Below are 27,417 nucleotides of genomic sequence, written 5' to 3'. Positions count from 1 at the left end.
CAGATTCTACCATTTATTACACATAGTACATTCTTAAATAAAAATGCTCCACAGAACAGTTCTTGCATAGATATCTTACAATACCAATTTAAAAAAGAATTATGAAACAGACCAGTAACAAAAATAAATTTTCTTCTTCCTTAATAAAGAACATTACCGTACTAACATCATATAATACAAATAATAATATTTTTTAAACACTTTTTACAGCAAAATTAAAAAATAAACAACCAAAAACTTAAAAAAAAAGAAAAAAAAAAAGAAAGTGTCAATGACAGAAGTAAGCACTGTGCCGGTGGGTGGGGGGTGCTGGGGAGTGCTGGGGCTGGGGGGGCGGTGAGTGACAGGGAGGGGGTCTCGGTGAAGGCGTGGCGTCTTCAATAATGAAAACAGAGCACAGGGCCGAGGAGCGGACCGGAAACCCGGCCGCCGAGTCCCCCGACTGGCGAACGAGAAGCACTTGTGGAGACCCCGAGCAAGGTCAGAGTTCTCCTTGGGCACCTCCAGGACCGACGTCTGCAGAACGCTTACAGGTACCGGCCCGGCACTCTCACTAACCGTGTGCGGCGTCGAGCCCTGTCTCTCCGGACTTACACGAGGCAAAGGAAACCAAACCGAACCGAACCAAAACAGAACCAAAAAAACAATGAAATAGCAAGGCCTGTAGAAAATGCACAATAACACAGTTCAGGGCTGTCTGAGGGATTGAGGGCGGACCCTCTGTCTCCGAGCTCCAGACCCCGGGGCCCTTCAGCCCAGACGGAGAGAGAGAGATGGGGGGAGAGAAGAGAGAGCTGCCCAGCACAGACACTCAACTCCCAGAATGCACTGCGAAATTCTCTCTCCCAGAATGCATGGACCGAGAGATTAATTCTCCCAGACTGTGGCGAGGGCCCGGGCACGGGGTCCGGGGGTCCGCGGGTCAGGGTGGTGGTGGTGGTGGTGGGAGCGGAGCTGGGGCAGGAGGAGCGGAATGGTGAACCCCTGGTCTAACACAAGGACACAAGGAGTATGGACAATCACAGCAGATATAAACAGACCCAAGAGCGCAGTACCCACGAGGGCTGGGGACCTGGTCCGGAGAGCTGGGGTCAGAACCAGCGCCTCCCAGCGTCCAGCTCAGGCCCGGGCTGGCCCAGGCGCCCGCGGCGGGGGGGTTTGTGTGAGGTGGGCACCGCATTCTCGGGCATCAGAACATGTTAAGTGGACACTTTGACAGAGGAGTGCTCGAACAGACAGGCTAGGCTAGCAGAACACAGAGTGCGGATCATGGACTGAAATGTTTTGCTGTGGCTAAGAAGAACACTTTTAATTCATCACAACTCATACAAGTCACCGATGACCTGAAGCCTGCGTTATTTATTTTTTTGTGTTTTTTATGTTTTTTGTATTTTTTTTTTATGAGGGGGAGTGTTTTTTTGTGTTTTTGTATTTTTTTGTTGTTTTTGTTGTTTTTGCTAAATGTACATCCTGCAGTTACAGGCAATAAGGACCTTATAAAACTAAACCCACATCACTCTGTACATCAAACTGTACTGATAAAGTCAACGGAGGACTGAACGTCTACAGCGTGTTCGGTTGCCGTCCTGCAGCGCCTCGTTCCCGGGCCGTGTCCAGTGCACGGGGCAGCTCGGGCGGGGGGGCAGCTCGGGGTTTTCAGGGGGCCAAGAATGAAGGGAAAGATTGATTTATCCACTTTGCTCACTTATTTACAGCGTTACCGCTCAATCTTTGGAAAAGTGTAAATGTGCATTTTGCATCTTTCCGCAAGCCGATCACACTGGGATGGCCGCTGTGTCTTTTTTTGGGAGGGAGGGATTAAACAATCACACAGAGAGAGAGAGAGAGAGAGAGAGAGGGAGGGAGAGAGGGAGAGGGGGCACTGATGTGCGCGTTCGCAGCGAGATCTGATCAGTTGATATTAGTTTAGTCTAGTGTACCTCCTCACCACCACTCGGCAATCCTTTCTGAAATGGAGGGGCTGGACTCGGGCAAAAATGTATCTTTGTTTTCTTTTTTAAACGTGCATCATATATATTTTGAACAAATCCCCGTATTGTTGTTTGCTGCTCTTCAGGCGAGTGCAGGAAGCCAAGCAATACCGTGGTTGTGAGATTTCAAAGAGAGATACACAGACACACATCTGGTTTGGCGTGTTTTTCTCCACGGACACTCTGAAATACAGTACGTGTCTGTGTTCTGTGATTTTTCTCCAATTATACTCTGATGTACGGGTGCGTGTCTGTGTTGCGCCAGGTGATCGAATCACCAGGTCAGCTGGAACAGAAGAGTGAATTTGGAAAGGGGGTGCGGAGTGCAGGTCACAGTGGCGGGGGAGGGCAGTCGTGCATGCTGGGTAACGATGATGGCGAGAGAAGGAAAAAGGAGAGGGTAGACACTAGGACCCTGGGGCTGGCTCCCGTCACTCTCCTAATCCACCGCACTGCAGGCCCTTGATCTAATGGCTACATGGCTACTACTTTCATTATTTAATCGACGGCTAATGGCTTAATTGGCCTCTTTTCCCGAAACTCAATTAAGACAATTACCCGGGGCAAAGGCTCGTGATGCAGCGGAGGAGTCAGGTGTGCCGCCCCAGGGGTCGGGGACGCACAGCTGGCCAGACACGAGATGGAGGACCGGACGCTGTCAGGAGCCTCACAAACGTGTCACTTCAGAGATCCCTGTTCAGAGCTCCCTTATAAAATCGTGACAGTCGGGGGTCTCGGCTGCTTTTCCCTTCCCACCCCTCAAAACCGTGGCCTCAGCCGCACGGTGGGGCAGGAGAGCGGCGCGGCGATGGGGGCCACTCTCTCGCAGGCCTGGTTGGGGACTGATCCCGGAGCTTCGCTGGGAGACTCAAACAAAGTGCTTGAGGAAAACGGAAAACATCGCTGAGAATAATAATCGGACTTGATTGTTCGTATCGACCAGATACGGCTGCCCCCCGGGGACGGACCTCCGGGCTCGGCAGCCTTCTGGGCATGCTCAGAAACACAGACCTCATCCGGCCCCCTGTGAGTCACACGGCACTCGTGCGCAGCTCGCACACGCCACCGCAAACTGCGAATACAGGAGGGAATAAGGTACGCAGATCTTCACACAATTTGGCATGATTCGCGCCCCCGGAGAGACGCTATCGGCTGCAAGACAACGAGTCCCGGGCAGCGGCGCAGGCCCGCCAGGAACCATCAGAACTGTTCTTGTTTCGTTTTTTTCCCCTTGATTTTTTTCTTTTCTTTTCATAACAAAAAGCTGCGAGCAAAGAAAAAGTGTTGTGTGCGTGTGTGCCTGCGTGGGTCTGGTCTGTGAGTGTGTGTGTCGGTGTGTCAGTGTGTGTGTGTGTCAGTGAATGGCTGTGTGTGTGTGTCAGTGTGTGTGTGTCTGTGTGTGTGTGTCGGTGAATGCCTGTGTGTGTGTGTCAGTGAATGCCTGTGTGTGTGTGTGTGTCAGTGGGTGCTTGTGTGTGTGTTGGTGTGTATTTTTTTTTTTCCCATTTTCTTTTTTTAAGAAAAACAAAACAAAACACGGAGAACATTTAAAAAGTCAGTGCAGACAACAGGGTAACAGACAGGCAAGTTTGTCTGGAGTTGACATGTCGGCGTGTTGTTTCTTTGTGGGCGGGGCGGGAGGACGAGTGACGGGGTCTCCTCAAAGTCGCGTGTCATTGTCGTCCCCCCGCCCCTCCTGGCTGTCTGAGGAAGAGGAGGATCGGTGTGGCAGAGCTGGTCCCACACAGACGAGGAAGGCTCTTAATGCCGAAGAGCAGTTCAAGTTTTGTAGGCTGCAGATGAGAAGGTAAGCCTGGAGAGAGGTACGCTGTGGAGTTGTTCCAGGTGAGTGAACAACGAAACGAAATCAAACAAAAACAAATAAATAGAAACGATCACAAACGAACGGACGCAGGCCTTCCCTTCCGTGGCCCGAGAGCGCCAAGCCTTGTGCCTCGTTCTCAGTTTGTCGTCCTCCTTTTGTAGTCCGCGCCTCATAGCAGCTGCTTTTTTCTCGTCTTTCTCTCGCTTCCGATCCCCGTCGACACGCGATCGTCCGCAAAGGCAAACAGTCTCAGTGAGTTTTAAGACATTTCAGCTCAGAATAGACTTACAAAACAAAAACAAACGCAAACAAACAAAATATACAAAGTAAAAAAAGGCAAGAAAGTGTCGCTGCGCGGTCGTGGCCGGTGAGGCGTCCGGCGTCCCAGTGAGGCAAGGAGCGCCCCCCCGCCCTGTCCCAGCCTGCCCCACTCTTCTCTCTTTTGGTTTCCACAGTTTGATCAGTTTCTTTGTTTGTCGTCTCCCCACAGTGGAGTTTGTGTAGTCTTGTGTTGCGTCTCCTTTGGGTTTGGGGTGGGGGGGCAGACAAATGGGAGAGGAGGAGGGAACGGACACGGCGGGAGGAACAGGGAGTCAAATGTCCAATGATTTCTGAGCAGCTTCGGCCAGGGGGGGTCCAGAGAGATCGCACTGCAGACTCACTGCTGCCAGGGCGCCTGTAGCTCAGATAACAGTATATCATGGAAAACATGTAATAATTACATATATATATATATATATATATATACACACACACACACATGTATATATATATATTTATGAGGCTTGACTGGATCAGCAATCGTTTGGCAGTGTCTGACTCCCATCCCGTGGCTTTGTTGGTAAGGCATGGCTAATCGCATATCTGCTACAAGATGAAGGAGTCTTAAGAAAAATGTGCGCTTAAAAAATTTGTCCTCCGCTGCTCCCTTGCTCTTTCTCTCTCCCTCGCTCCCTCGCTCTCCCTGCTGTTGGTGGCTGTGGCCGCTGAAAGCTCTGCTGGGCGTGGGGGGGGCAGGGCTCCCTCTCAGATGTGCCTCTTCATGTGCAGAGCCAGGTGGTCCGACCGGGAGAAACACCTGAAACACGCAGACAGGCCGTCAGGCTGCACAGCTCACACAACGCACACACACTGCATGGCAAACACACAGCACACACACGCACACGAACACAGGAGCAGGGCGCCGGGCCGAGCTGGGCCGGGCTGCACAGATGGGGAGGCCAGGCGGTGCCAGGGGCCTGTTTGCCAGCTGGTGTCCCGTGCAACACCAGCATCGCACACCCGGCAGGACACTGAGCCCCCCAGCACCCCCAGCCCTGCCCCCGGGCGTCTGAGTGGCGGGGGGTCCTCTGCAGACGAGGCGGGGTCACTGAGGGCAGGCGGGGGGGCAGCTGCAGAGCACCGTACTTACAGTAGGTTGGGAGGGGGGCCACTACTGTAACAGCCTGAGACTGTGACTCATAGGAGCACTGTGTGTGTGTCCATGTCTGTGTCATGTGTGTGTGTGTCTGTGTGTATGTATGTGCATGTCCATGAGCGTGTGAGTCTCCATGTCCATGTACGTGTGTGTGTGTGAGTCTCTGTGTCCATGTGCGTGTGTGTGTGAGTCTCCGTGTCCATGTACGTGTGTGCGTGTGTGCGAGTCTCCATGTCCGTGTGCGTGTGTGTGTGTGTGTGTGAGAGTCTCCATATCCGTGTGCGTGTGTGTGTGGCTCACCTGTCGCAGTGGTTGCACTTGAACGGCTTGGCGCCCGTGTGTTTGCGGTAGTGCCTGGTCAACTCGTCGCTGCGGGCGAAGCGCCACTCGCACCCTTCCCACGAGCACTTGTACGGCTTCTCACCTGCGGGGGGGACAGATGGTCAAGTCAGTACACGCCAGGACACGGCCCTGTGTCGAACACATATGACACAACACCTTTGCCCTTTCTTCCCCGGGCCGGTCCATTTCTGTCCCACTGGCTCACAGACTTTTAACTCCCGGTCCTGCCCATCGAGGGGAGGTGTGTGTGTGTGGACACAGTATAACAGTGAGTACTGCTCAGGGTGCAGGACAGAGCGCGGAGACAGGCATCCTCGAATTGCAAATCTACAATCAGGAACTGAATGTGTAATAATAATAAAACAAATTATAATCATAATAATATTTGTCCGTCCAAATGGATTCTGACAAATCTGATGCATAAACCTGCACTCAGTGATCTGCACTCAGACTCCAGTGCTGGTCATGGGATGTTGTATTTAAAGCACATTACGTGTGCTGGTTGAGAGACACAGGTATGTAAATGCTCGGGGCTTCAGGAATCTCACTCATTACGTTCAACCGCTTTTCCTCTTTCGCCGTTTCTTCGCCGGTTTATTGTTCGGTTTCTTTGAGCACCTACACAAAAGCACAGCAGCATGCGCTCAGACGGGCCCGCGGGCTCCATCCCCGGACTTGTGCCCGTTACTCCGAGACGAGGCCCGGAGGCTCTGGCGCTGTATTTTCCCATGATGCTCTTCTTCTGGAGCCCCCGCAGACGCTCCCCTCTCCCCCGGCCTGCTGCGAGCACTGCGGAGGGGACGCAGGTGTGGGAGGCAGCGTTCGGCTCACACCCCTCTCCCAGTAATTGCCCTCCATATCACCCCAGGGGCCCGACAGCAGCTAGCTAGGCAGGCTGGGACCTGCACCCACGGCAACCGGAGCACCAGCCAATCAGGGCTCGGAGCCGCGGAGCTTAGCAACGAGACGGAGGAGTAGCCGGCCGAATCCGGCGCCCACGGACCGCGCGGCTCCGGGAGCCAATTAGGGCTCACACACACCGAGCGTGATGCAGTTGCCCGGCAACCAAGACTGAGGGAGACGGGGGGGCGGGGGGGGCCCGGCAAACAGCAGCCGGCCGAGACCGGAGCCCACAGCATCGGATAATCAGCCAATTACCGACCCTCGCCTGGTGCTGATGCGGTTCCCTGGCAACTGCTGCCCCCCCCCCACTCCGCCGCCCCCCCCACCCTGCCCCCCGCCAGCCTCACAGGTGCCAGGGCTGCAGTTAATTACATTTTCCCAGTCAACTGCAGATAGAACAAGCTATTATGATCCCGGAGGTTGTCAGAGTCACGGGGTGAAAGCCATTTATGCTCCATTATTTCCCCTGAAGTTTCCAATTCGGGCGGCACATAATGAGCTTCCAGACAGAGGGGCCGAACATCGCTTACCCCCCAAATCCCATTGTTGGGCTGCTTATCGGCCCGGCGGACGCCATTCAGAGCGGGACCGTGTCATTTCCATACAGGCGCGTTAAGCCCGGCCCTAATCTTCATCTCTCTCGCTGTGTCAGTAATTTATGGAAATAATAACCAAAAAAAGAGGATTAAGCTAATTACATCTCTGAGCTTGTCTTGTAATGAACAAATGGGAACATTCAGCTCTGTGTCTTCAGCTGCGTGTGTGTGTGTGTGTGTGCGTGTGTGTGTGTGTGTGCGTGTGTGTGTGCGTGAGTGTGTGTGAGTGAGTGTGTGTGTGTATGCGTGTGTGTGAGTGAGAGTGTGTGTGTGCGCGTGGGTGTGTGTGTGTGTGAGTGAGAGTGTGTGTGTGTGTGTGTGCGCGCGTGAGTGTGTGCGTGAGTGTGTGCGTGAGTGTGTGTATGCGTGTGTGTGTGTGTGTGTGCGTGAGTGTGTGTATGCGTGTGTGTGTGTGTGTGTGCGTGTGTGTGTGTGAGTGAGAGTGTGTGTGTGTGCGCGTGGGTGTGTGTGTGTGTGTGTGTTTTGCAGCCTCCTCCCCAGTGCAGCCTGGCGCCAGTGGGGGGGGGGAGGGGGGTCCTGCATATTTCATAGGCAGGATGTGTCGTTTATAAATGTTTAAACTCTTGATACTATTTAACATCTTCTTAGCAAATTAGTACAAATTACGCAGCCATGTTTTTCTCTTTTCTTCAGAGAACGTTTAAAACTGATGGAGTCAGGGTCCGCAGCCCTGTTGCAAGAGCAAGCCGCCCCCCCAACACCTGGCTCACCTGTGTGAGTTCTTTGGTGCGCCTTCAGGTGGGAGCTCTTGGTGTACACCTTCCTGCAGCCGTTGAACTGGCAGCGATGGACCCGCTTCTTGTTCTCAGGGGAGATCTCGGGAGCTGCCGCCCCCCCGCCGCCACCCTGCTCCCCGTCGCTCTGCGTCCCCTTGGAGGGTGAGGCCAGGGCCGTCGAGGCAACCAGCTTGGCCGCCCCCAGCCCCACTTTCTTGGTCACCAGCTTGAGGGTCAGCGTGCCGTCCACGGCGGCCGTGAGAGTCTGCGCGGTCTTGACCAGGTGGCGGCCCAGCTCCGGGGACGAGGGCGGGGTCAGCGAGGTCACGGCGCTCAGCTGCGCCGCGTTCACCCCCCCGCCGGCCTCCTTGGAGGACGCAGAGTTGGGGGTGTGCGTGCCGGTGGGCGCGGTGGACGGCAGCTTGTCCCGAGACAGCGGCGGCGCCGGCGGGGGGCCGGGCCGCTCGGGCAGGCTGGCCAGCAGGGGGTCCTGGGTGTCCTCGCTGTCGCTGTCACCCTTCATGAAGGCGGGGGCCAGCAAGCAGTCCAGATCCTCGTCAAACAGCTCCGTCAGCTTCTTGGGCTCCGTCTGCAGGTACCGCTCCAGCTCCAGGCAGGTCTGCGGGGCAGAGAGGGAGGCGGGTCAGTGACGGAGCTCAGCGTGCGGACTGACGCACAGCGCTGTCGCGGTCACGGACACGGTCACAGGACAGACACGGACACGGTCACAATACAGTCGGAGACACAGACACGGTCAGGGACACAGTCGAAGAACAGCACAGCGGCCCGTGTCAGCGCAACTCTGAGCCCCATGCTGAAGCTAATGCAACTCAGCTGCCAAATCCGGAGAAAGAGACAAATCCTGGAAGATTCACGCAGCGCTTCCTGGCTGTGGCTGTGTGGTTTACTACCTGGCCAGGACACCAGTGTACACTTAGTGTGGAGTGTGTTTTATAAATGTGCGTGCGTGTGCATGTGTGTGTGAATTCTCTGGCCTGTTCTCGCAGCAGTCTGACAGCGGAAGCCATGCCCGTCTCCTCTCTGTGCTCAGACTCCTTGGCCTGGCGCTCACCACACACTCGTTCCGTGTGTATTTTCTTTATCCAGAGAATAAAGGGATCGGGGCTCGTCTCTCCCGGGGGGGAAGACCGTGGCTGTCCCAGACGAATAATAGAGTCACAGAACAAAACCGAACAAGACAAAACACCACAGAAATACGCCTGTCTCTCTCAATGCCTTTTATTTTCATCACTGCTGCTGGCTTTGCTTGCGGAAAGATGCTATCCTTGCGTGAAGGCTTTTCAGGGAGCGCTTTTGAGCTCTATTATACACGTAAGTCAGCGATTAAACAAGAACAACGGGGGGAAAACACTCGCAATGCACAATTCGGGCAGGAATGAAAACAACTCAAAACTGCTGCAGGACTCTGGCCTCCCGGCACACACCTGCGCAGCCGAGCTCTTCTGCTTAAACACCAGACAGATAAAGCGGGTTTTCACTGACTGAGTAAAACCCCCCCGGGAGTGCGGGGCGCGTCTGGAGGGGAAGTTTCCTCAGCGGGACTCTGCTGTGGATCCACACTGAGCAGTCTCCCTCTCACTCTCTCGCTCTCACTCTCTTCTTCTCCACCTCTGTTCCCCTCTCTCCCTCTGTCCCCCTCTCTATCTCTCCCTCTCTCTATCTCTCCCTCTCTGTCCCCCTCTCTATCTCTCTCTGTCCCCCTCTCTATCTCTCCCTCTCTCCTTCTCTATCTCTTGCCCTTGCTCTAAGCACTGCAGAGTTGTCAAATAAGTCCACAGGGCAATAAGACCCCAAACTGCATATCGTTTAATTTTCACCCTTTAGAATTCCAGATACATTTGTGTACAAAGAAGTGGTTTTAATTAAAGCGTTTTTTTCCTTCTTCCCCTCCATCTTTTATCAGGCAGCGTTTGAAGCCCCCCTCCCCTCACAGAGAGCACTGATGAGCAATTAGCCGACCGAATGACTCCCAGGAAAAAACACGGCCTGGTGCAGCCGATCTGCTGATCCCAGGAAAAGTCGATCAATCGATCAATAAAAAACTGCAACTTCCTTCCCCTCCCAGACTGAGCCGGAGGAGCGGTGTGTCTCCGCTCGGTTCCCAGACCCCGCGGACGCCTCCCACACAGTGGTGTCCTGCTCTGCCCTGGGCAAAGAGGACGGCTCCGGGGGTCAGGAAGACTGTGGGGACAGTGGGGACGGACACAGTCTAGTGGGGACAGAGACAGTCCAGTGTCTTTCGTGGCCTGTCCCCGTTGATGTGTGTGTGTGGAATGTGTCTCTCCGAACTGGATTAGTATCTTAGATGTTCCTGGAGTTTGCTCTACACAGTGGAAAAAAATAGTAATCGTAATGTTGTGTAAGATAAAGCTGCAAAAAGGTGTCCAATCTTAACACTGATTGTAAATATCAGTCATTGTTGAGAGTGCGTTCTAGCTGAGCCCGAGGATGATCATTTGCACAAATTTCCAAAACAAATAACAAAAAGAAATTAGCTGGAAACAAGAATGAGCCGAGGACAGTCGTCTACCGGCCGCCTCATTAACTCCTTAACGATGCAGCGATTACCGCAGTCTGGGAGCGGCACCGGTGAGACGTGCCAGCATCTCATCACCAGCTGCTGGGGGCATCTCAGAGTTCGCCCCCAACAGCGGGCAGGGCGTCAGACTGACACAGCCAGGTGAGGGGGCTCCCACTCTGGGGCACCAACATGATTTCACCCCTCTGCGTACAAACAAATCCATCACAGATACTGCAGAGACTAAGGGTGCTTTTCCCTGACTGCAAACACAAAGGAAAGACACACGCACACCGTAAAAGCCTCACATTGCTGCCATGTCCACTTTGATAAAACGGCCTCCTCGAACACACAGATGTACATTCAAACACAATATATAAACACATACTGTACAGACACACACATGCACTGTACATATAAACACACATACTATACATACACACACATGCACTGTACATATATACAGTTGTAGATGACACTATGCACTCCCTTCATTTGCAATTATGTTATTCCGCAATTAATGTAGTTCTCATTAAATACAGCCTATGTATCCATCAATACATTGGGGAGAGACTGCGGCCCCCAGACTGGGCTACACATGGGTACAGACCTGGCTGGGGGGGGCGTTATTGCATTTAACACATATAGGACCCCCCCAGACACGCACTGTAACGCCTGCTACCGGCCGCTCAAGTACTGAGCCTCAACACCTGGCTTCTCAATATCAGCGCTCCCTTCGACACTCGCGCTCCTTCCTTCCTCTCTTTTCCCCTCTCTCTTTATCCTTCCTCTCCTCCTTTTTCACACACACACACACACACACACTCTCCCTCTGTGCTCAGGTGGGGGGCCGACATTGAGAGCTGCTCTTGGGGGCAGACAGAGCACCGCAACCCCCCCCCCGTCACCTCTCAGCCCTCCAGATGAAAATTTAATAAGCTGCCCGTGCCGGAGCGGCCCCGGCTCAGACGCTCCTGCTGTGCCAGCGCGACCCACGGCCCCGTCTCCGCACCTGTGCCACAGCGCGGGGGCAGCTGGGGAGGGCGGGGGGCGGCCCAGACTCTCGCTCGTCCTGCCCCTCCCCCACCGTCCCCCCATCCCCAGCTCCATTAACTCGCCCTCCTCTCTCTCTCTCTCACTCCCATCCCAGATGCTCCACGAGGAATAAAAAAAAGGAAAAAAAGAAACTCGCATCGCATCCCTCCATCCCTCCTCTCCCCCACACTCGCACTCGCTCGCTCACTCACTCCGACACCCTTCAGACGGCGAGGCAATTAGCGCCGGAGAGCCGTCCTCGGCTGACAGCTTCCCGACCGGGCTAATAAAAACGGGTTATAAAAATAAATGAATAGTGCACAGAGAGACCTGAAGACAAATGCAAACAGCTGCTAATGCAGACAAGGCAGATTCGCCCTTTTAATTTTGGGATAATTTAATCCTGTTTCTCTTGGCTCGCTGCCACAGAGCGCAATGGCGCCGGCATCACACGGCACAGCGGGGAAACTCACCACATCCACGGCCTCTTTCATAAAGAGCAGGGGCACGCTGTGGCTATTGTTTGTTTTACACATTTCTATATATATAGCCATATCTTATTTTATATATTTTATTTCTTTCTGACCCCCATGCTGCAGTGATGCCCTGTTCAATGTAGCGGGGTCCCCTCTGTCCCCACGTCCCCCAGTCTGGGAGCAGTGTGGGCCCAGTGTCAACGAGGCAAACGGCCCAGTCAGAACTCCGGCACCAGTCTCCACGTTTAACCCACCAAAACACACCCAAACGACTACGAACTCCGGTTTAGCAGGTGAGAAAATATCTTAAAACAAACGGGACGACTGATGCATTTCAGTCCTGCGGCCGGCGCTGTCCGCTGAGAGAAGGGTTGATGTGGGGGTCCTGGCTGGTCTCCTCGCCACGCAGGGCAGCCCGGCAGGGGAAATGACTCAACACCGCTCCGCAACACACCTGACCGCGACCCCGTCTCGCCTGCTGCAGCCCCGCGGCCATGAGTGCTGGGTGAGGGGTCTGGGAATCGGCCCGTCCCCCGTGGGTGCAGCTGTGCAGCGCAGAATGAGTGGAATTATGCAGCTGGGACATTGTAAGACATTCCTCTATCGGGTTCCCATGTCCACTGACATTCCCGTTCCAGGGATCCCAACCCAGGAATGTCTCACAATGTCCTAGCTGGATAATTCCACTCATTCTGTGGCAGAATCCCAGACAGGAACAGGAAATCTCTCCCTCCCTCTCTCTCTCTCTCTCTCTCTCTCTCTCTCTCTCTCTCTCTCTCTCTCTCTCTCTCACTTTGTGTGTCCTCCCCTCCCCCAAATTTCCACTCCAGCTCAGGAGACTTTCGGACACAGGTGGTCTTCACGGGCCACGGGTGGTCCCTGGGACACTTGTGTGGGCCGCCCCGTCTCTGTACCGCGGCACTGTGCACAAACACTCGTTCACTGCAGCCTGAAAGAGCATGGAAAAAACCTGAGAACATCAGCTGACCCGGGCCGTGGGGGCTTTGTTTTTCTCAATGGGATATCACCATTCAAATCTACACGGAAGGGCCAAGGAAAGGAGAACAATAACACTTCCCCAACACCCCCACATCTCTCCCTCTCCCGGCCGCCAAAACTCCTATCCCGCTGATCTGCCTTTCTACCCCGAGGAGGAAAATCAGGCTAATGCTCTCTGTCCCACTATTGTGTCTTCCCCTTCCTGCCCCAGCCTACGCTCCACTTCCTTCCCCGTGCGTTTCCTGCCCCGGGCCGGCGCTCTCAGTCACGGCTCCGGCTTCCTGTCAGCCAAGACCCTCCGAGACCCTCAGCGACCGACAAGCAAGGGCTGTGTTTGAGTGCCGGACTGAGAGGGGCATTCACAGCAACAATAACCTCCTGGGACACAACTCTGAGGGGTTTCACAGCAGCCCAGACCGTGAGGCCGTGTGACCTGCGTGTGGGGGGGCGAGCACGCCACACCGTGACTCATCTGTGGAATCACCTGAAACTCCTGCCTTTCGCACAGCGATGCCCCGCGGCCGCTGAGGTTACAGTCCCTGAATAGATGTTCTTGAAAAACACCCTTTCGCTTTTCAGAAACAAAAGCCTGTTTTTAAATGAATGAATAAATGTCAGCGGGTGAGAAACTGGCCAACAGGACCCGATGCCAATAAGGGAAGCGAAAGAAGCCCACAATTCCCCTCTTCTGACCTTTCCTCTACAGGATCGTCAGGCCAAATCACTGTGTTCCGGTCATTACAATGAGTGAAGGTAGCCACACACACACAGACCCACACCAACTCACAGACACACACTCACAGAGCCGAGGAACAATAGCCTGCGAATGCCAGAAGCAAAGTTGCCATTATACTAAAACAACAAACAACCTCGCTGAGCCTGAAATTCAAAAATAACATCGTACTGACATCAACTCACTGCACACTGTATACAAACGAAAGAATAACTCGCAGTGGTAGTAATTAAGGCCCCCGGTCCCATCCTAGTGCACAGCATTTCAACCACGCTCCGCAAGGGTGGGGGGGGCCATTTACTCTTAATTTAGGGAAGCGCAGCAGCCTTCGGGAGAGAGAGAGAGAGAGAGAGAGAGAGAGAGAGAGCTGGAGGCCTGTTCTGTCTGTGCTGCACCCCTGGGCTCCCTCTCTCGCTCGCCCCCTCCCTGCCCTGCTGTCTAGACAGGTGAGTGAAGGCGCACCAACACGCCACCGCCCCCCCACACTGCAGTGGAGAGCCGGCGCCGCAGGCCCCGCTGCCACAGACATAGCGATCCCCTGCCAGACACACAGCTTCGCTGCACGCCGAGGGACCAAGGACCCTGCAAGTGTACAGATATCTAGGTTGTTTTTTCCACTGGTGGCAGTGCGGCACCTGAACCGGGAAGCATGTTTTGCGTGTCGGCCACTGCGGAACCCACAGAGGCGGGATCGTACGGCACCCGGCCAGCATCCCGCCCTGCGACTTGTCCCCGGAAACAACTGTCAGTGAAATTCTACCAGCACACACGTCTGTCAGGCCCCGGCTCAGATACTGTAAACGGATAAAACAACACACTTCGAAATGGCATAGAAACAGCATCAACGAAACTATTACGCTGGAACGACACGTCTGAGCTGTTCATAATATCTCAGAGGCGTGTGCCAAGCTGGGTTTCTCACCCTGATCGAGGTGACTGGAGGTGGTGCTTTAAGTGGTACCTAAAAAACATCTCCACTCTCTCTCCCTCTCTACGGGACACTCGCGCTCTCCACTCGCACTCTGCGGCCATGGGGTCCCAAGCCCACCCGGCGGCGCTGCCTGGGATAGAGTGAAGGGGACGGCAGGCCGGTGCAGTCGGGGAAAGGGGATAATCCCCCCAACACTGAGCCGGGACGCCCGCTGCGGAAGGCAGATCCTTGTCTTGCTTTAACTGGATTTCCACAAGCTGCTGTTTATCTGTGTACAGGGCTGCTAATGGGGCCTGGCTGGCGGGGGCCCGGCTAATCTAATCGGGACACTGTGATTGTGGTTAAATCGCTCCGTCAGGATTACGTCCGGCTCAATCCCATTGACGGGGGACGGGGATTTATTTTTGCGACCCTCTCATAACAGCTTGTTAAAGAGATTGGACGTCTGTGAGACGGATATTGAGGCTGTGGTGCCGTGTGCCAGGCTAATCGGCAATATTTGCATAGCAGGAAAAAAAGACAGAGCGCGCGAGAGAGAGAATGTGGATAACAGGGGGAGGAGAGAGGGATACAAAGGCAACAGGATAAAAAGACAAAAGAGAAAGCAAAAGTAAACGAGACAGAGGAGAGGAGTGGAGAGTCGGGGGGGGAGCAGGAGACAAAGGGAGGAGAGATGGAGAGAGAGAGGAGTGTGTGCAGGGCATGGTGGTGACGGCTCGGGTTACTCGCTCCAGACTGCTGCCCGTGGCAGAGGGGGCTCTGGTCTCGCAGTGGCGATCGATGCCGGCGGTCAGAGTGGCTGGATTTTGGCTACAGAGACACAGCGTGGCTGGGCAAACAGCCTGGACAGGCAGGGCAGTCAGCCGATTACTGGACAGAGGAGTTGCAATCGCACACAGCGAGGCCAAGCCACGCCACACACTCACACACAACAACAACAATGCAAAGAGTCACACGTGTGGACTCCCCATCCGTCTGCATGCGCTCTGCACCACTGAGCCACATATGACCACTGCGTCAGGTCAGACACTGACAACACGCCCCCCTGAGCACACAGTGAGCGACAGCCTCCCTGCAGCCCCCCAAGCACTCACCCCTGCACTCTTCCCATTTCATCTCTTCCCGAAAGAGGAGCCGCTGTCCGTCTCAACGCTGCTCAGGTGGTACAGGAGGGGCGCTATATCAGAGCTGTGTGTGGGCCCTTGGGATCCCAGTGACACAGATGGGGAGTTAACCCTGTGCTGCCCGGGGAGCTCCAGCCAGGGGACTTGAGGGTCCTGAAGCAGACACTGGAGGCCTTGCTGAATAACACAGCTGGATTTTCCTCTCTTTTACAACAATGGCAGCACAGACACCGGGCCAGGACATCCTCGGCTGCGTTGCCATTGCAGACGGTCTGTTACTGTACCAGCACCGTAACTGTTTCAATGCAGATGGTTTGTGTTTTATTATGATTATGAAAGACACAACTTCCTGTCCTGAACTTCAAACCAGTGGAAAACATATCGATATCCCAGCGAAAGCTAAGGTTTCTAACCATGCCATTCAGATTACCGCAAACCCACACACAGGGCCTGCAGAGAGGCCGGGCTGGGCCAGCTGGGCCTACAGTACCAGTATCACTAGCCATGCTGGCTAGAAAAAAAACAAGAAACAACAAAGTGTTGAAACCCGAACCAGAGTTTCAAGGTCTTCCTCAGATGTTAACGAGCAGAACGAGAAAACAGCTGTTATCTCCTCCGCACAGGTTTCCCAGCATGCTCTCCTGTTGAGGTCAGCGGCTTCAGGGAGGAACGTGTAGAGACCAGTGTGTGTGTGTGTGTGAGGGGAGAAAGACCCAGGCAGGAGTTCAGGCTCTCCGCGCTCGACCCACACTGTACTTCAGCACAGATAACGGGACGCGGGGAACTCTCTGAGTGGTGACGGAGCGGCGAGGAATCAAAGCTGACTTTTCCGCTTAATTAAAACCTGGAGACAACAGGCGAAGAGCAGGAAGACCCTCCGAATAGAGGCTGTGATTGTTAAAAAATTTATATGTTTAAATATATATGAAACATTTTTAATGAACATTCCAGCCTTCGCAATTTTACTGCTTATGACTCTGACCCAGTTCCTCTACAGGGGGCGATTGGGGATCCGCAGCTCAGATCATCGAAGTACCAGAAAATGGGACGAATAAGATATTTATATAAAAAGAGAAAAGCCCCGCATCCGTCTCGCCGTCCTTGGCCGTCCGAGGGCTCTGCAGCCCTCAGCACAGGGCACAGGACACTGGGCATCGCGGACAGGATGAGGACGTGTCCCCCCGCTGACCGGTGAGACGGCCTGCTCCACGCACTCAGTCCCTTTGTCCCATATCAGCCCCGACAGCCCCACTGTGGAAATCGATTGATTCGTCCGTCACGTTTACCCACAGCCACTTACAGCCAGTGTCTGTGGGTCGGTTGGCACAAGTAAGTCTGCACAGGGTACACACCGTCTCAGCTGGGATTTCAAAACCCAACCCACTGGTTACCAGTCTGGAGCCTCCACCACCCCCACTCCACTCGGCTGCCCCGCTTCTCTTAGGGGCCCCACTGCCCCACTCCTGCCCCCTGCCCTGGCTGTGCACACATTCACGCTCACGATGACACTTCCTAACGTCAGCGCTGATTTCCCTGCAAGAACAATCTCGTGCTGTGATGACAAGTAAAGCGCTTATGAAACGCTCTCAGTCACATGACACTCGAGGTTACCCCGTGGAATCAGGACAATCAGTCGCCGGTCTGCCGGTGGCCGGTCGCTGCTCCGGCACACTCACTGGATTCTTCTCTCGCCATTGTTCTTCACTATTTTAATTTATTTCATATCATTCTAAAACATCTAAAGTCGCTGGCAGGGGAGAGACAGAGATATTGGAGCCCTGCGGCCGGTGAGGGCCATTTGGGTTTCTTTTTGCATATATAATTCAATACTGTCTAAAACAAAGCGCCTGAGGGGGAACCCGTGCAAATGAAGGGAGAGAAAAAGGAGAGAGAGAGAGAGAAAGCTGGTGTCCTGAAATATGTACATAACCTGCACACATTTAAAGCAGTGCGATTGATCCCACACTGGAAATACACAGTCCCCACTGAGGATCAATGCACAGGGATGCGGCCCGGACTCTCAGGTGAAGCCACAGTGCCTCTCCATCTCTCTGGTGGGGGGCATCAGTCTTTGAAATCCATGCAAAAAATAATAAATAAAATGACATCAAGAAAATCCACGCAGAGCTGAAAGCACCGCTGGCGTGGCGGCAGGGTTTAGGAATCAAACAGACCACACCGACGACAGGAAATACAACACCGGCGGCCTCCACAGGAACAAGCCGGAGCTCTGGATGATTCACCGAATTTCAGCACCGCTGGACTAACAGGCACTAACAGACAGGCGCAAACACACACACACACACACACACACACCGTAGCTGATACTCTCACATGCTTTCAGTGAAACGATGACCTCATCCACTTCCCGTGCAGCAAATGAGCTCACCTGTGATAGCGCGCCTTGTGCTGATAAACCACCGGGTCCCTGACTCACCATGTGGCCCCTGACTGATGTATTTATGAGACTAGAATAATGCTGGGACTCTGCTCCTTCAGTCGGGGGGGGGGGGGGGGTGTTGGCTGTCAGTTTGAGACCTGATACTGGACTGGGCATGCAAATAGGCCTGGCGTCCCTTGTGTGCCTGCACTTTCTCCTGCACTGAGGCCTGACGTGGCAGACTCTGTGCTCTTACACCTGCCAGGGACACTGACATGATGGGATGGGATGGGGTGGCCATCATTACTTACGATGAGCATCACCACTGAGGGAGGGGCCAGTATTGTATATCTGTCTACACTGCAGCCAGAGCAGAGGACAAAACGTACGTGAAAACACACACAGGAAGCGCGAGGTGCGTGCGTCTTTCTTCAGCCACATTGGGTCCCGGAGGTCTGACTTGTGCCAAAGGAGAGTTCCGCTGGGCGATAGGAGAGCGCGTCCGGAGAGAGGGAGAGGAGGACACGGGGTTTGCGCTACTGAAGCCAGTTCAGATCGCGGTGCAGAGCAGGGAACGCGCTCAGAAACAGATACAGACTCTGATAGAGAGCCGGGCTCCGGTCCCTGGGCCGTCCCGCAGGTATCCGTCATGACATCACAGACGAAAATAGCTCCTGACCCACATAGCACCGGCGCGGCTGCTTCTCCCCCACCCCCGGGAGCGCCGTCTCCGCGTGCCCCGTCCCGCACGATCACTCAGAGGCAGCGAGCGCCTGCAGGCAACTGGAGGGCCAAAATGATCTCCTGTTTTTTTTCATTTTTCTCTCCCCCAAAAAGCTGTAAATACCAGGCGCTCTCAGGTGTGCCTCCCTCCGTAAACACGGCCGAGAGAAGCAATGGGGGTGGAGGGGAATTGGTATGCATTGCAGCAGGGAGAGATGCAGCACTAATGCACACAACCTATATATTATATAGACAGCACCAGCAGGATACACATCTCTCTCTGCATATTTATATAAAACAGGCCAACTGGTGCCACTCAGCGGGAGCTGCCGAGGCTTAAAGTAAAGCACAAGAACAACAATGGCACACGCAGGTCTGAGGGGCTGCAATAACAGCAGCTGTGAGCGCAGGCCGGCTGGGAGGGCCGGGGGCGCTGCCTCAGGTGTCCAGGGGGGGTTGCACTGTGATAAACAAGGGCAGGGCTTCCTGAGCTGAGGGGGGGTGGGACAGGGCTGGGGGGCTGGGAAAGAGGTGGGCTGACCTCTCTACTGGTTGTAAAGACTCAGTTCTGCACAGCTCTGACTGTTGGACATAGGTCTGAGGTCCTGGGGCGGGTCTTCTTCCCTTCAGCTCCCCCCAGGACCTCAGACCCACGTCACATAGCACTGGCACCTGAGCGACCACGGCACACGAACATACCCTCGTCTGAATTGTCCCAGAGTTGTTTTTGTGATTGGGGGAGGGTGAAGGCAGCTTTAGCATTCCTGGCATTGCTGGCATACCGCAGCTCGTACCCGCTGTCCCAGGCTTATGTGTGTGTGTGTGTGTGTGTGTGTGTGTGTGTGTGCGTGTGTGCGTGGGACTGGGTTACATGGACGGTCTAAAGGTTACAGAAAACATGGCTGCAGCTCATTTGCCGTCGTATCAGGCATGTTTACAGAGCAGTTTCAGAACTGCAAGCACACATATATTCACACACAGACACATACACACACACGCACACACACGCTCTCTCTCTCTGACACACACATCCCTTGTGTTTATCCAAACAGTACTGCGATGCAAATCTGCGCTCAGGAACCCGCATTTAGTGTCTCCGAGTTGTGGCCACAAGGAGTGTAATTATTCAGGGCTTTTTGTTGTTCGTTGTTTTGAAGGGAAAACTATGACAACACCGCAGCCCTTGTGACTGGGCCCTGGCCTTGTAACTGGCTGGCAGGAGTTCATGTCATTCATGACTAACACCATACCAGAAACAAACATCTAAACGCACGTCACTTCCGCCTGGCACACAGCTGACCCGCTCCTCCCTGACAACACCTGTTGCTAGTTAGCCAAGTTATCGTGAGCCATGCCTTTTCTCGCCCGCACTGAAGCCCAGTGTGTGTGTGTGTGTGTGTGTGTGTGTGTGTGTGTGTCTGTGCGCCTCAATCTCCGATCAGTGCATCATCCCCAGTGGTTGTGAGAGCGTGCATGTTCTGCGGTCACACGCTGAGTTGTGAAATCGCTGTGTTGCTGAAGTTCACAACTTCTCCGCGACAGCGTGACCCACATTCAAACAGTTCCAGGTCGCCAACGAAACTCACAGTGGCGTTTCGGAGAGGTAAAACGCAGGGGAACATAGACCTCTCGGGGGGTTGTACAGGTAAGCGCATAAAGAAGTGATTTCACACTTCCTCGTACGCTTTGAAGTCCTATTGAAGCCATTTCAGATAGTAGCCATAGCAATGCGATTTCCATACAGTTAAATCAACCCCATGTGGGAGAGAGCGGGAGAGAGAGAGAGAGAGAGATGGAGGGGGGAGAGAGTGAGTCCAATTTTGCAACTCTTGTGTTTGAACCCCAGGAGCTGTTAAATAAAGATGAATTCCTCTGTGTGAAAATGGCCTTCGGTTCAATACCCAGTGGCTGCTTCTCACACAGACTGCACTCAGATGCCTTCAAAAGAACGTTTCCTTAAGCAACTACAAAAAATAATAATAACAACCCAATATATTATTCATGAACCCGCTCTGTAATTCTTGAGCAGCAGAAACTCTGCAGTAGATGTGCATTTCTCATCACACAGGCCGCCAGCAGAGAAATCATAAGAACAAAAACTGCTACAGCAAGAATCTGCGGCTTAGATGTGTCCGACTGCTGTAAACCCCTGTTCCAGCTTTCTGTTCTCAGTGTCCCGGCATCGGGATACTATACTATATCCACATCTTTCCCTGGGGCATCCAGATTAATCTCACCAACACCGGACAACCCCACGCCTGCTTCCCATAATGCACCGCAGTGGCTGTGCCACTCTGCAGCCCCGGACTGAGCGCAGTCAGCGGGACGCCCCAGTGTGTCACCCTGGGCCTCCTGAGAAGAGCGCTCAGAGGAAGTGCTGTCCTGCCAGAGGATCCCGGCGCGGCGAAAGACCCAGCTGGGTTACTACAAAACATCTATGCCATTTACAGGAGAAAGAAAACAAGCAAGAGAAAAGATAAAAAGGAATCTAGACAGAAGACGAGGTGGAGACGGAGCACGGATGCGTGCAGGGGTCAGTATATCTCCGTCAGCCACAGAGCTCACAGCGCCCTGACTGCCCTGACATGGGGGACACGCAACCATCATGCCTCATGTTTACAGGGTGCTGAGAGGAGACGGCTCCACTGAGACCAAACCGAAAGTTCAAAATCCAACACCTTTTTGGTGGACGGCCAACACCGGCACGCACTGCGGTCTGCATTGGACACCAGTGGGGTGGGGGGGGGGCTGTTGGAGTCATCATTTGGTCTGGAAGGGACAATTTTTAGTGTTCACGTTGAGACGTCCAGGCTGTGTAGCTGCCGCACTTAAAATAAAATAAAATCGTCTGCTGTTCCTGTGAGAATCAGAGCAAGGAGCAGTGTAAACTAAACGGTGGCTTTAAAGGGTGAAGGAGATGAATGAATACAATTAAATACTTCCATTAATTAATTGAAAGACTGCAGGCCTTCAAAAAAGAAAACCGCCAGCGTGCCAGCTCTGAAAACCACGAGTCAGGAGAGCGGATCTGAATCACAGTCGGCCGCTGGCTCAGCCCTGTGAACGGCTGCACTGGAATGCACTCTGTAAATGGTGCCTGAGTCCGGGCACCCCCGCTGCTGCCTCCCCCAGATACGCCAGGTTTGTTTCCGAGCCTGTGGGCCCCATCGGCTCTCCGTCGGGCCCGGACAGAGGACCGCCCCTGTGTTGTTCAGTCTAGGCTGCGCAAAACCAAACCCGCTCTGAGCCTCACCCCCCACAGGGTCCGGTCAGAATGTTCTGTGCAGCGACACCAGCAGAGACCACGAGGACGGAGCAAGACAGAGGGAGACAGAGAGAGACACACAGAGAGAGACACAGACACAGAGAGAGGAAGACGGAGAGAGAGACAGAGAGAGAAAGAAAGAGAGATTTCAAACGAACGCCCATGCATTCAAAAAATGACCCAGTCGTAAGAGTTGAAGACAGTCTGTCCCCCCCCACAGTAGCGGTCACTGACGGCAGAGCAGCAGCACACAGCTTTGGACGGTGGTCCATCAATCACCGGTCCTCAAATGACATCATCCCATCTCACCCCACAGCCGGACGCCGTGAATGCGGTGTTAATCCACCGACACGCTCCAGCGGAATCACTGAAGAGTGCCCCCCGATTCCACCAATTTAAAACGCACAGTATAGATATCATGTGAGGCCTGGGGAGAATTCTGTGAAATTAGCCACGATAATTAAATAATGAGCCCAATTAGCCGAACTGAAGCTTTGGTTGTAATAAAAATAATAATAATAATAATAATAATAAAAACTGCAGAAAGCACCTCAGGGCTGCAGGAAATTAATTTCACAGAGACACCCTTGATCTGAAACTGATTCTGACCACCTGGGTCACGGCACCCCAGCGAGGAGCGCGCCGCCCCGCTCACAGACACCAGCAGCTGGTCAGAGTTACAGCCCAGCCAGACCACCAGCCAGGACAGCTCTGTGCCCCCCGCCAAAATTAGGAGGTGGACCGTCTTTCACAGGCAACTACCAGAGCAGGAATGCGGCCCCCGGGTCTCATCTTTGTCTCCTCTGTGCTCTAGTGTTACACGATAAAGGAGAATTGGTCCCCCCTCCGAGGTACAGACTCCCTTGACCCCTGGCGATCGTGGCCCCAGACAGTCTGAAGGCCGGCGCACAAGAACTGTGTTGCGGCTCGGCGGGCCTCTGCCACACGAACAGGACAACACCAGAAGCAAGCGAACAAACCAACCGAAAAAACCCAGAGATGCTCGACAGTCAATCAGGGAGTCTGTTGAGAGCGTCTATAGGACTGAATCATGGAGAGCGTGTGTGTGTGTGTGTGTGTGTGTGTGTGTGTGCAAAACATGAGTGTGCAAGCTATTGGATTGCACAACTTGGCCGCTGCTGCACGCAGGAGGCGACGGCAGGCCGACACAGACAGGCACACATGATTTTCATTATCTGTGCGACTCCGCAGCTCAGAGAAAGAGGTTCAGAGAGGGCCACGATTACTGGGGCTTTCTTCTGTTCTGGCAAACGACGACAAACCGCACTGCACACCACACTGCACACCGCACTGCACACCGCACCGCACACCGCACCGCACTGCACACCGCACCGCACACTGCACTGCACACCGCAGACTGCACACTGCACAGCACACCGCACTGCACACTGCACTGCACACCGCACTGCACAAACATTGAAGGGAAAAAAAGAGGAACGCATCCTCAGCCACAAGGAGACAGAAATCTCGGTGTCGACGGACACCTCTTGGCCCTGTCGACGTCCCTCTCCTCGACTGGACTTGATTAAACACAGAAATGCAACCAAATACAGGAATCCCCATGACTTGAGGTCAAATATGCAACACTGGAGGAAGCATTTCAAAAATAAATCATCAACAATTATAATAATAATAATTATAATAACTGGAATAACCACAACGGACCAGACACAGTAGACACAGAGACGTCTCAGTCCGCAGCGCAGAAACAAAAGGACTCGCAGTGACCCACTTTCCCCGGCCCGACACTCGAGACTGGATCAGGCAGGGAATTCATGGGAAATAACAGAGTGGGCCGGGGGGCTGCACAGCGCGTTGATAAGACGCACGGAAAAGGGGAGGGACGGACAGACGGACAGAGACAGAGGGACGGACAGACGGACAGAGACCGAGGGACGGACAGACGGCCAGGCCGCCCTGTTCTCCACCGCAGCGCAGCGCAGGGAGCCACCAGCCCTCAGTGGCGCCACTCCAATCACCCCCCTACTCACAGGTGACGCCGCTCGCCAGCTAATTAGGCCATCTGACTCTGCTTATTTTAATCATGTTGTTTGCTGCTTTGGTTTCGCCATCACAGCGGCGCACCTGCTCTCCTGTCTGCCACAGAGGTGACTCTCGCTCGGCAGACAGGGACCGCGGTGCCGCCGAACGCCAGCCAGCTAGTGAGGGCAGGTCTCGCCAGCTCCCCTGGAATTAACCCTCCTCTGGGTCCCAACAATTATCTACATTTCGTGGGCTAATGATTACGGTGGGCAAGACTGGTGAGACACGTTTCTCTCTCTCTCTCTCTCCCTTCATCTCTCTCTGTCACTTCTCTCTCTCTCTCTCTCTCTCGCTCTCTCTCTGGTGACAATGAAAGATGGTGTCTTTGTTCAGGCTGCTGTCTGGGGGATACAGCTTGTGCACACGTCAGTCTTGAAGACTTTATTACAGACAGGTTGACAGACAGAAACGTCATGTCCACAGTGAAACCCCCGGCCTGGTGTATTTTTTTCCCCCTCCCCACCTGGAGCTCTGAAACCCAAGTGGCACACGTGGCGTCCATCGTGGCCCGACTGCTGCAGTGGACTGAGCAGACGACGCATCATGTCTCGGGCATGAAAGGAAACGCACAGATCTGAAGCAGCAATCACAGCCTGTATCGCATTGTCTTGTCATAGAGTAACCAGTTCTGTTTTTGTGTGTATTGTTTCTTTGTTTGGTTCCTCCGCACAGACTTCAAATACACACACACACATGCACACACAAGCACACGTCCCTGTGGACATAAGCAGCAGCCTAAAATCTAGGTCCTGTGTCACCTCTGTGCTTCCCTTCAGCTCATGCTCAGTGAAGCTGCATCTAGGCTGAGAGGAGCTCAGTTTCAGGGGAATATTGAGAGTGAGGTATGAGGGGCAAACAACACATCTGAGCAGATTTGAGACACAGACTTGGCTCGTTCCCTCAGCCCAGCTGCACAGAAGTCTCTCGAATGCTGATAACCAGTCAGAGCCTGGCAGGATTCTTCGGTGCCAGGACCGGTGCTGACCAGCCTGCACGGGCCGGATTGGGAATACACCAATTCCCTGTGTCTGAGCGTTGTTCGAATCTGAATGAAATAAATCAAACTATCCCTGCAGGTGCCCAGGTCACTTGGCAGATGGTGCGATTGAGGGACGCTGTGCACGCGGAAAAGGATTCTCATTCGTTTCGTTGCTCTTTTTGCACATTTTTGTCTTTTTTGTTCGTCTGCTCTTGGAGAAAAAGCGGTCAGTGTGTGAAGTGACTGTCTGACACCCGTGAGAGGGGAGGACGTGGTCTCGGCACGAAGAATCTTGTGTATGTGTGCATTTGTGTGTGTGTGCGTGTGTGTGTGCATGTGAAAGGTGCAAAAATAATATAGTAGGAAAATAAACTAATAAATAAGCTCATACATGCATACACACATAAATACATATATAAAACCCATCATTTGAAGTTATACAGAATGCACAAAGAAGAGCCAACGGGCTGTCAACCGACTCGACTGACTGACAGAGTGTCCTCTCACTGAACACACACACGGACTCCAGAGACCGCAGCTCTCCATTGAGGCAGGAGAAGTCACCACGTCTGAAGAGTGGGGGGGGGGAGACAGGCTGGAAACACTGAGACAAAAACTTCAATCATGGCTTCATGCATTTCCTGCCAGCAGAGCACATGGAAAGACAATTAGCTGCTGATGTGAATGCATGTATGCTGCACAGCCCAGCATGAGCTGCCTGGCGCTGGAGCTGCTCGGATTTGCATTCTTCTGCTGTGTGCACATTATCTGTCTGTCTGTCTGTCTCTCCCTCTCACACACACTGAGACACACAAAGAAACTCGACATGGCATTATCTCCCATTCAAAAGGTGGTGACAATGAACTGAGCACAGAAATAAAGACTCCACTGCTTTTCCAAATGCAATGTAAAGTCAGGAAACAAATATTGGCAGAACATTAAAAGCTAATAATAACAATAATAGTAATAATTCCTCAACCATCAAATATAAAAAACGCCTTGCACTGTATTACTACCTCAGTGTAGCCAGGTGTATATATATGGCTTTGTCTGCCAGTGCTGTGGATGCCTTAATTGCAATGAATGGGTGTCTCAGATCGCACTCTTGCAGGTTTTCCGGAGCAGCAGCGCACTGAGCATCTCCACACATCTCCCATCATCTCCACACATCTCCACACATCTCCACACATCTCCCATCATCTCCCCTCACTGCCCTCCGTGCAGCGCTGACTCCCCGCACTCCTCCTCACAGCCACCGCAAGTCAGAACCATACAGTTGAACATGATGTCTTTGTTTGGGCACTTACACATGGATCAACTGTGAGTGACACCTCGACAGTAGACTGACAGTGGCGTTGCTGTCTTTGGTTTCGAATCTGTCTTTATTCCGTCATTAACAACCCCCCCGCAGCAGCACCGACAGGAGCAGAGGTCGGTCCCGCGTCGCTCCCACACCGCCCAGCAGCACCGACCCGGGCCCCGGTCTGCGCACAACAACGCCGGGCGAAGGCAGCACTTGTTTCGGTTTGATCTCAGAGCCGCTGGCCCGAGTGCAGAGCTCCAGTATCGCACACACGCACAGGCGCACTCGTTGTCACACACACGGCAAGCGCTTCGGGAGGGTTAAACCGTGCACCGCGGCACACAAACGCGCATAATGACACAGGCACTGCTGAGACACAAACTAAATCAGGAAAGTGCTGTAACTCCACTATTACAGCGACCAAGCCCGGCATTCACTCCCATTACTGCACTACCAGCTCCAGTCAGTCATGCTTTGCCATCATTACTACAGTAACAGTTACAGTGCGCTGTGATTGACACCATCATGATACAGTAACAGTTACAGTAACTAAACCCGGTCACCTGCTGCCAGTTCTCCTCCAGGGAGGGCATCGCGGAGAAGTAGCCGGTGTCGTGCACCAGCTGGAGCTCCTGGAAAATACTGTAATTCGCCAACACGTCCATGATGAAGACTGTCGATCGACACAAAAAAACAAGGGGAAAAGGGGGGGGAAACTACTTTGATCCACCAAAAAGGAAAGCCCACTTCTCCTTCACGGAGGAAAACCCCAAAAGCAGCCTTGGCATCCGTGTGCGCCGTCCCACGCCGAGGGCAGGGGAGAGAGATGCGCCCCGCATCAGAGAGGGCACCGGGCAGAGGGCAGAGCTATCCGGATCCCCCGAACCAGTGACAGCGATCCCGGGGGGGGCGCTGGGGCTCAGTCCGGGCAGGGACGCATCTAGGTGCAGCGAGGACCGCACGGCCGGCTGGCAGGCTGCGCTCGTGGCGGTGCGGGGCGCATGTTTGCGGGAGGCTGTGCGTGCGCGAGCGAGAGCCGCGAGCTGAGCACCGAG

At 53.8% G+C, this 27,417-nt stretch overlaps 1 protein-coding gene across 1 annotated transcript; it reads right to left on the bottom strand.

The window, feature by feature from the left end:
- klf7b (Kruppel like factor 7b) lies at nt 1–27,417 on the bottom strand. Its single transcript, XM_066687394.1, has 4 exons — nt 26,926–27,417; nt 7,806–8,430; nt 5,534–5,657; nt 1–4,894 (listed from the first exon to the last, which is right to left on the bottom strand). The coding sequence occupies exons 1-4, from the start codon at nt 27,025–27,027 to the stop codon at nt 4,843–4,845; spliced, it is 903 nt and encodes a 300-aa protein (XP_066543491.1). The 5' UTR covers nt 27,028–27,417; the 3' UTR covers nt 1–4,842.

The sequence above is a fragment of the Amia ocellicauda genome, chromosome 16 (assembly GCF_036373705.1).
Source record: "Amia ocellicauda isolate fAmiCal2 chromosome 16, fAmiCal2.hap1, whole genome shotgun sequence".
In the NCBI taxonomy this organism is placed as follows: domain Eukaryota; kingdom Metazoa; phylum Chordata; class Actinopteri; order Amiiformes; family Amiidae; genus Amia; species Amia ocellicauda.
Note: the sequence above shows the minus strand (reverse complement) of the source record. Positions and strands in the feature narration are given on the sequence as shown.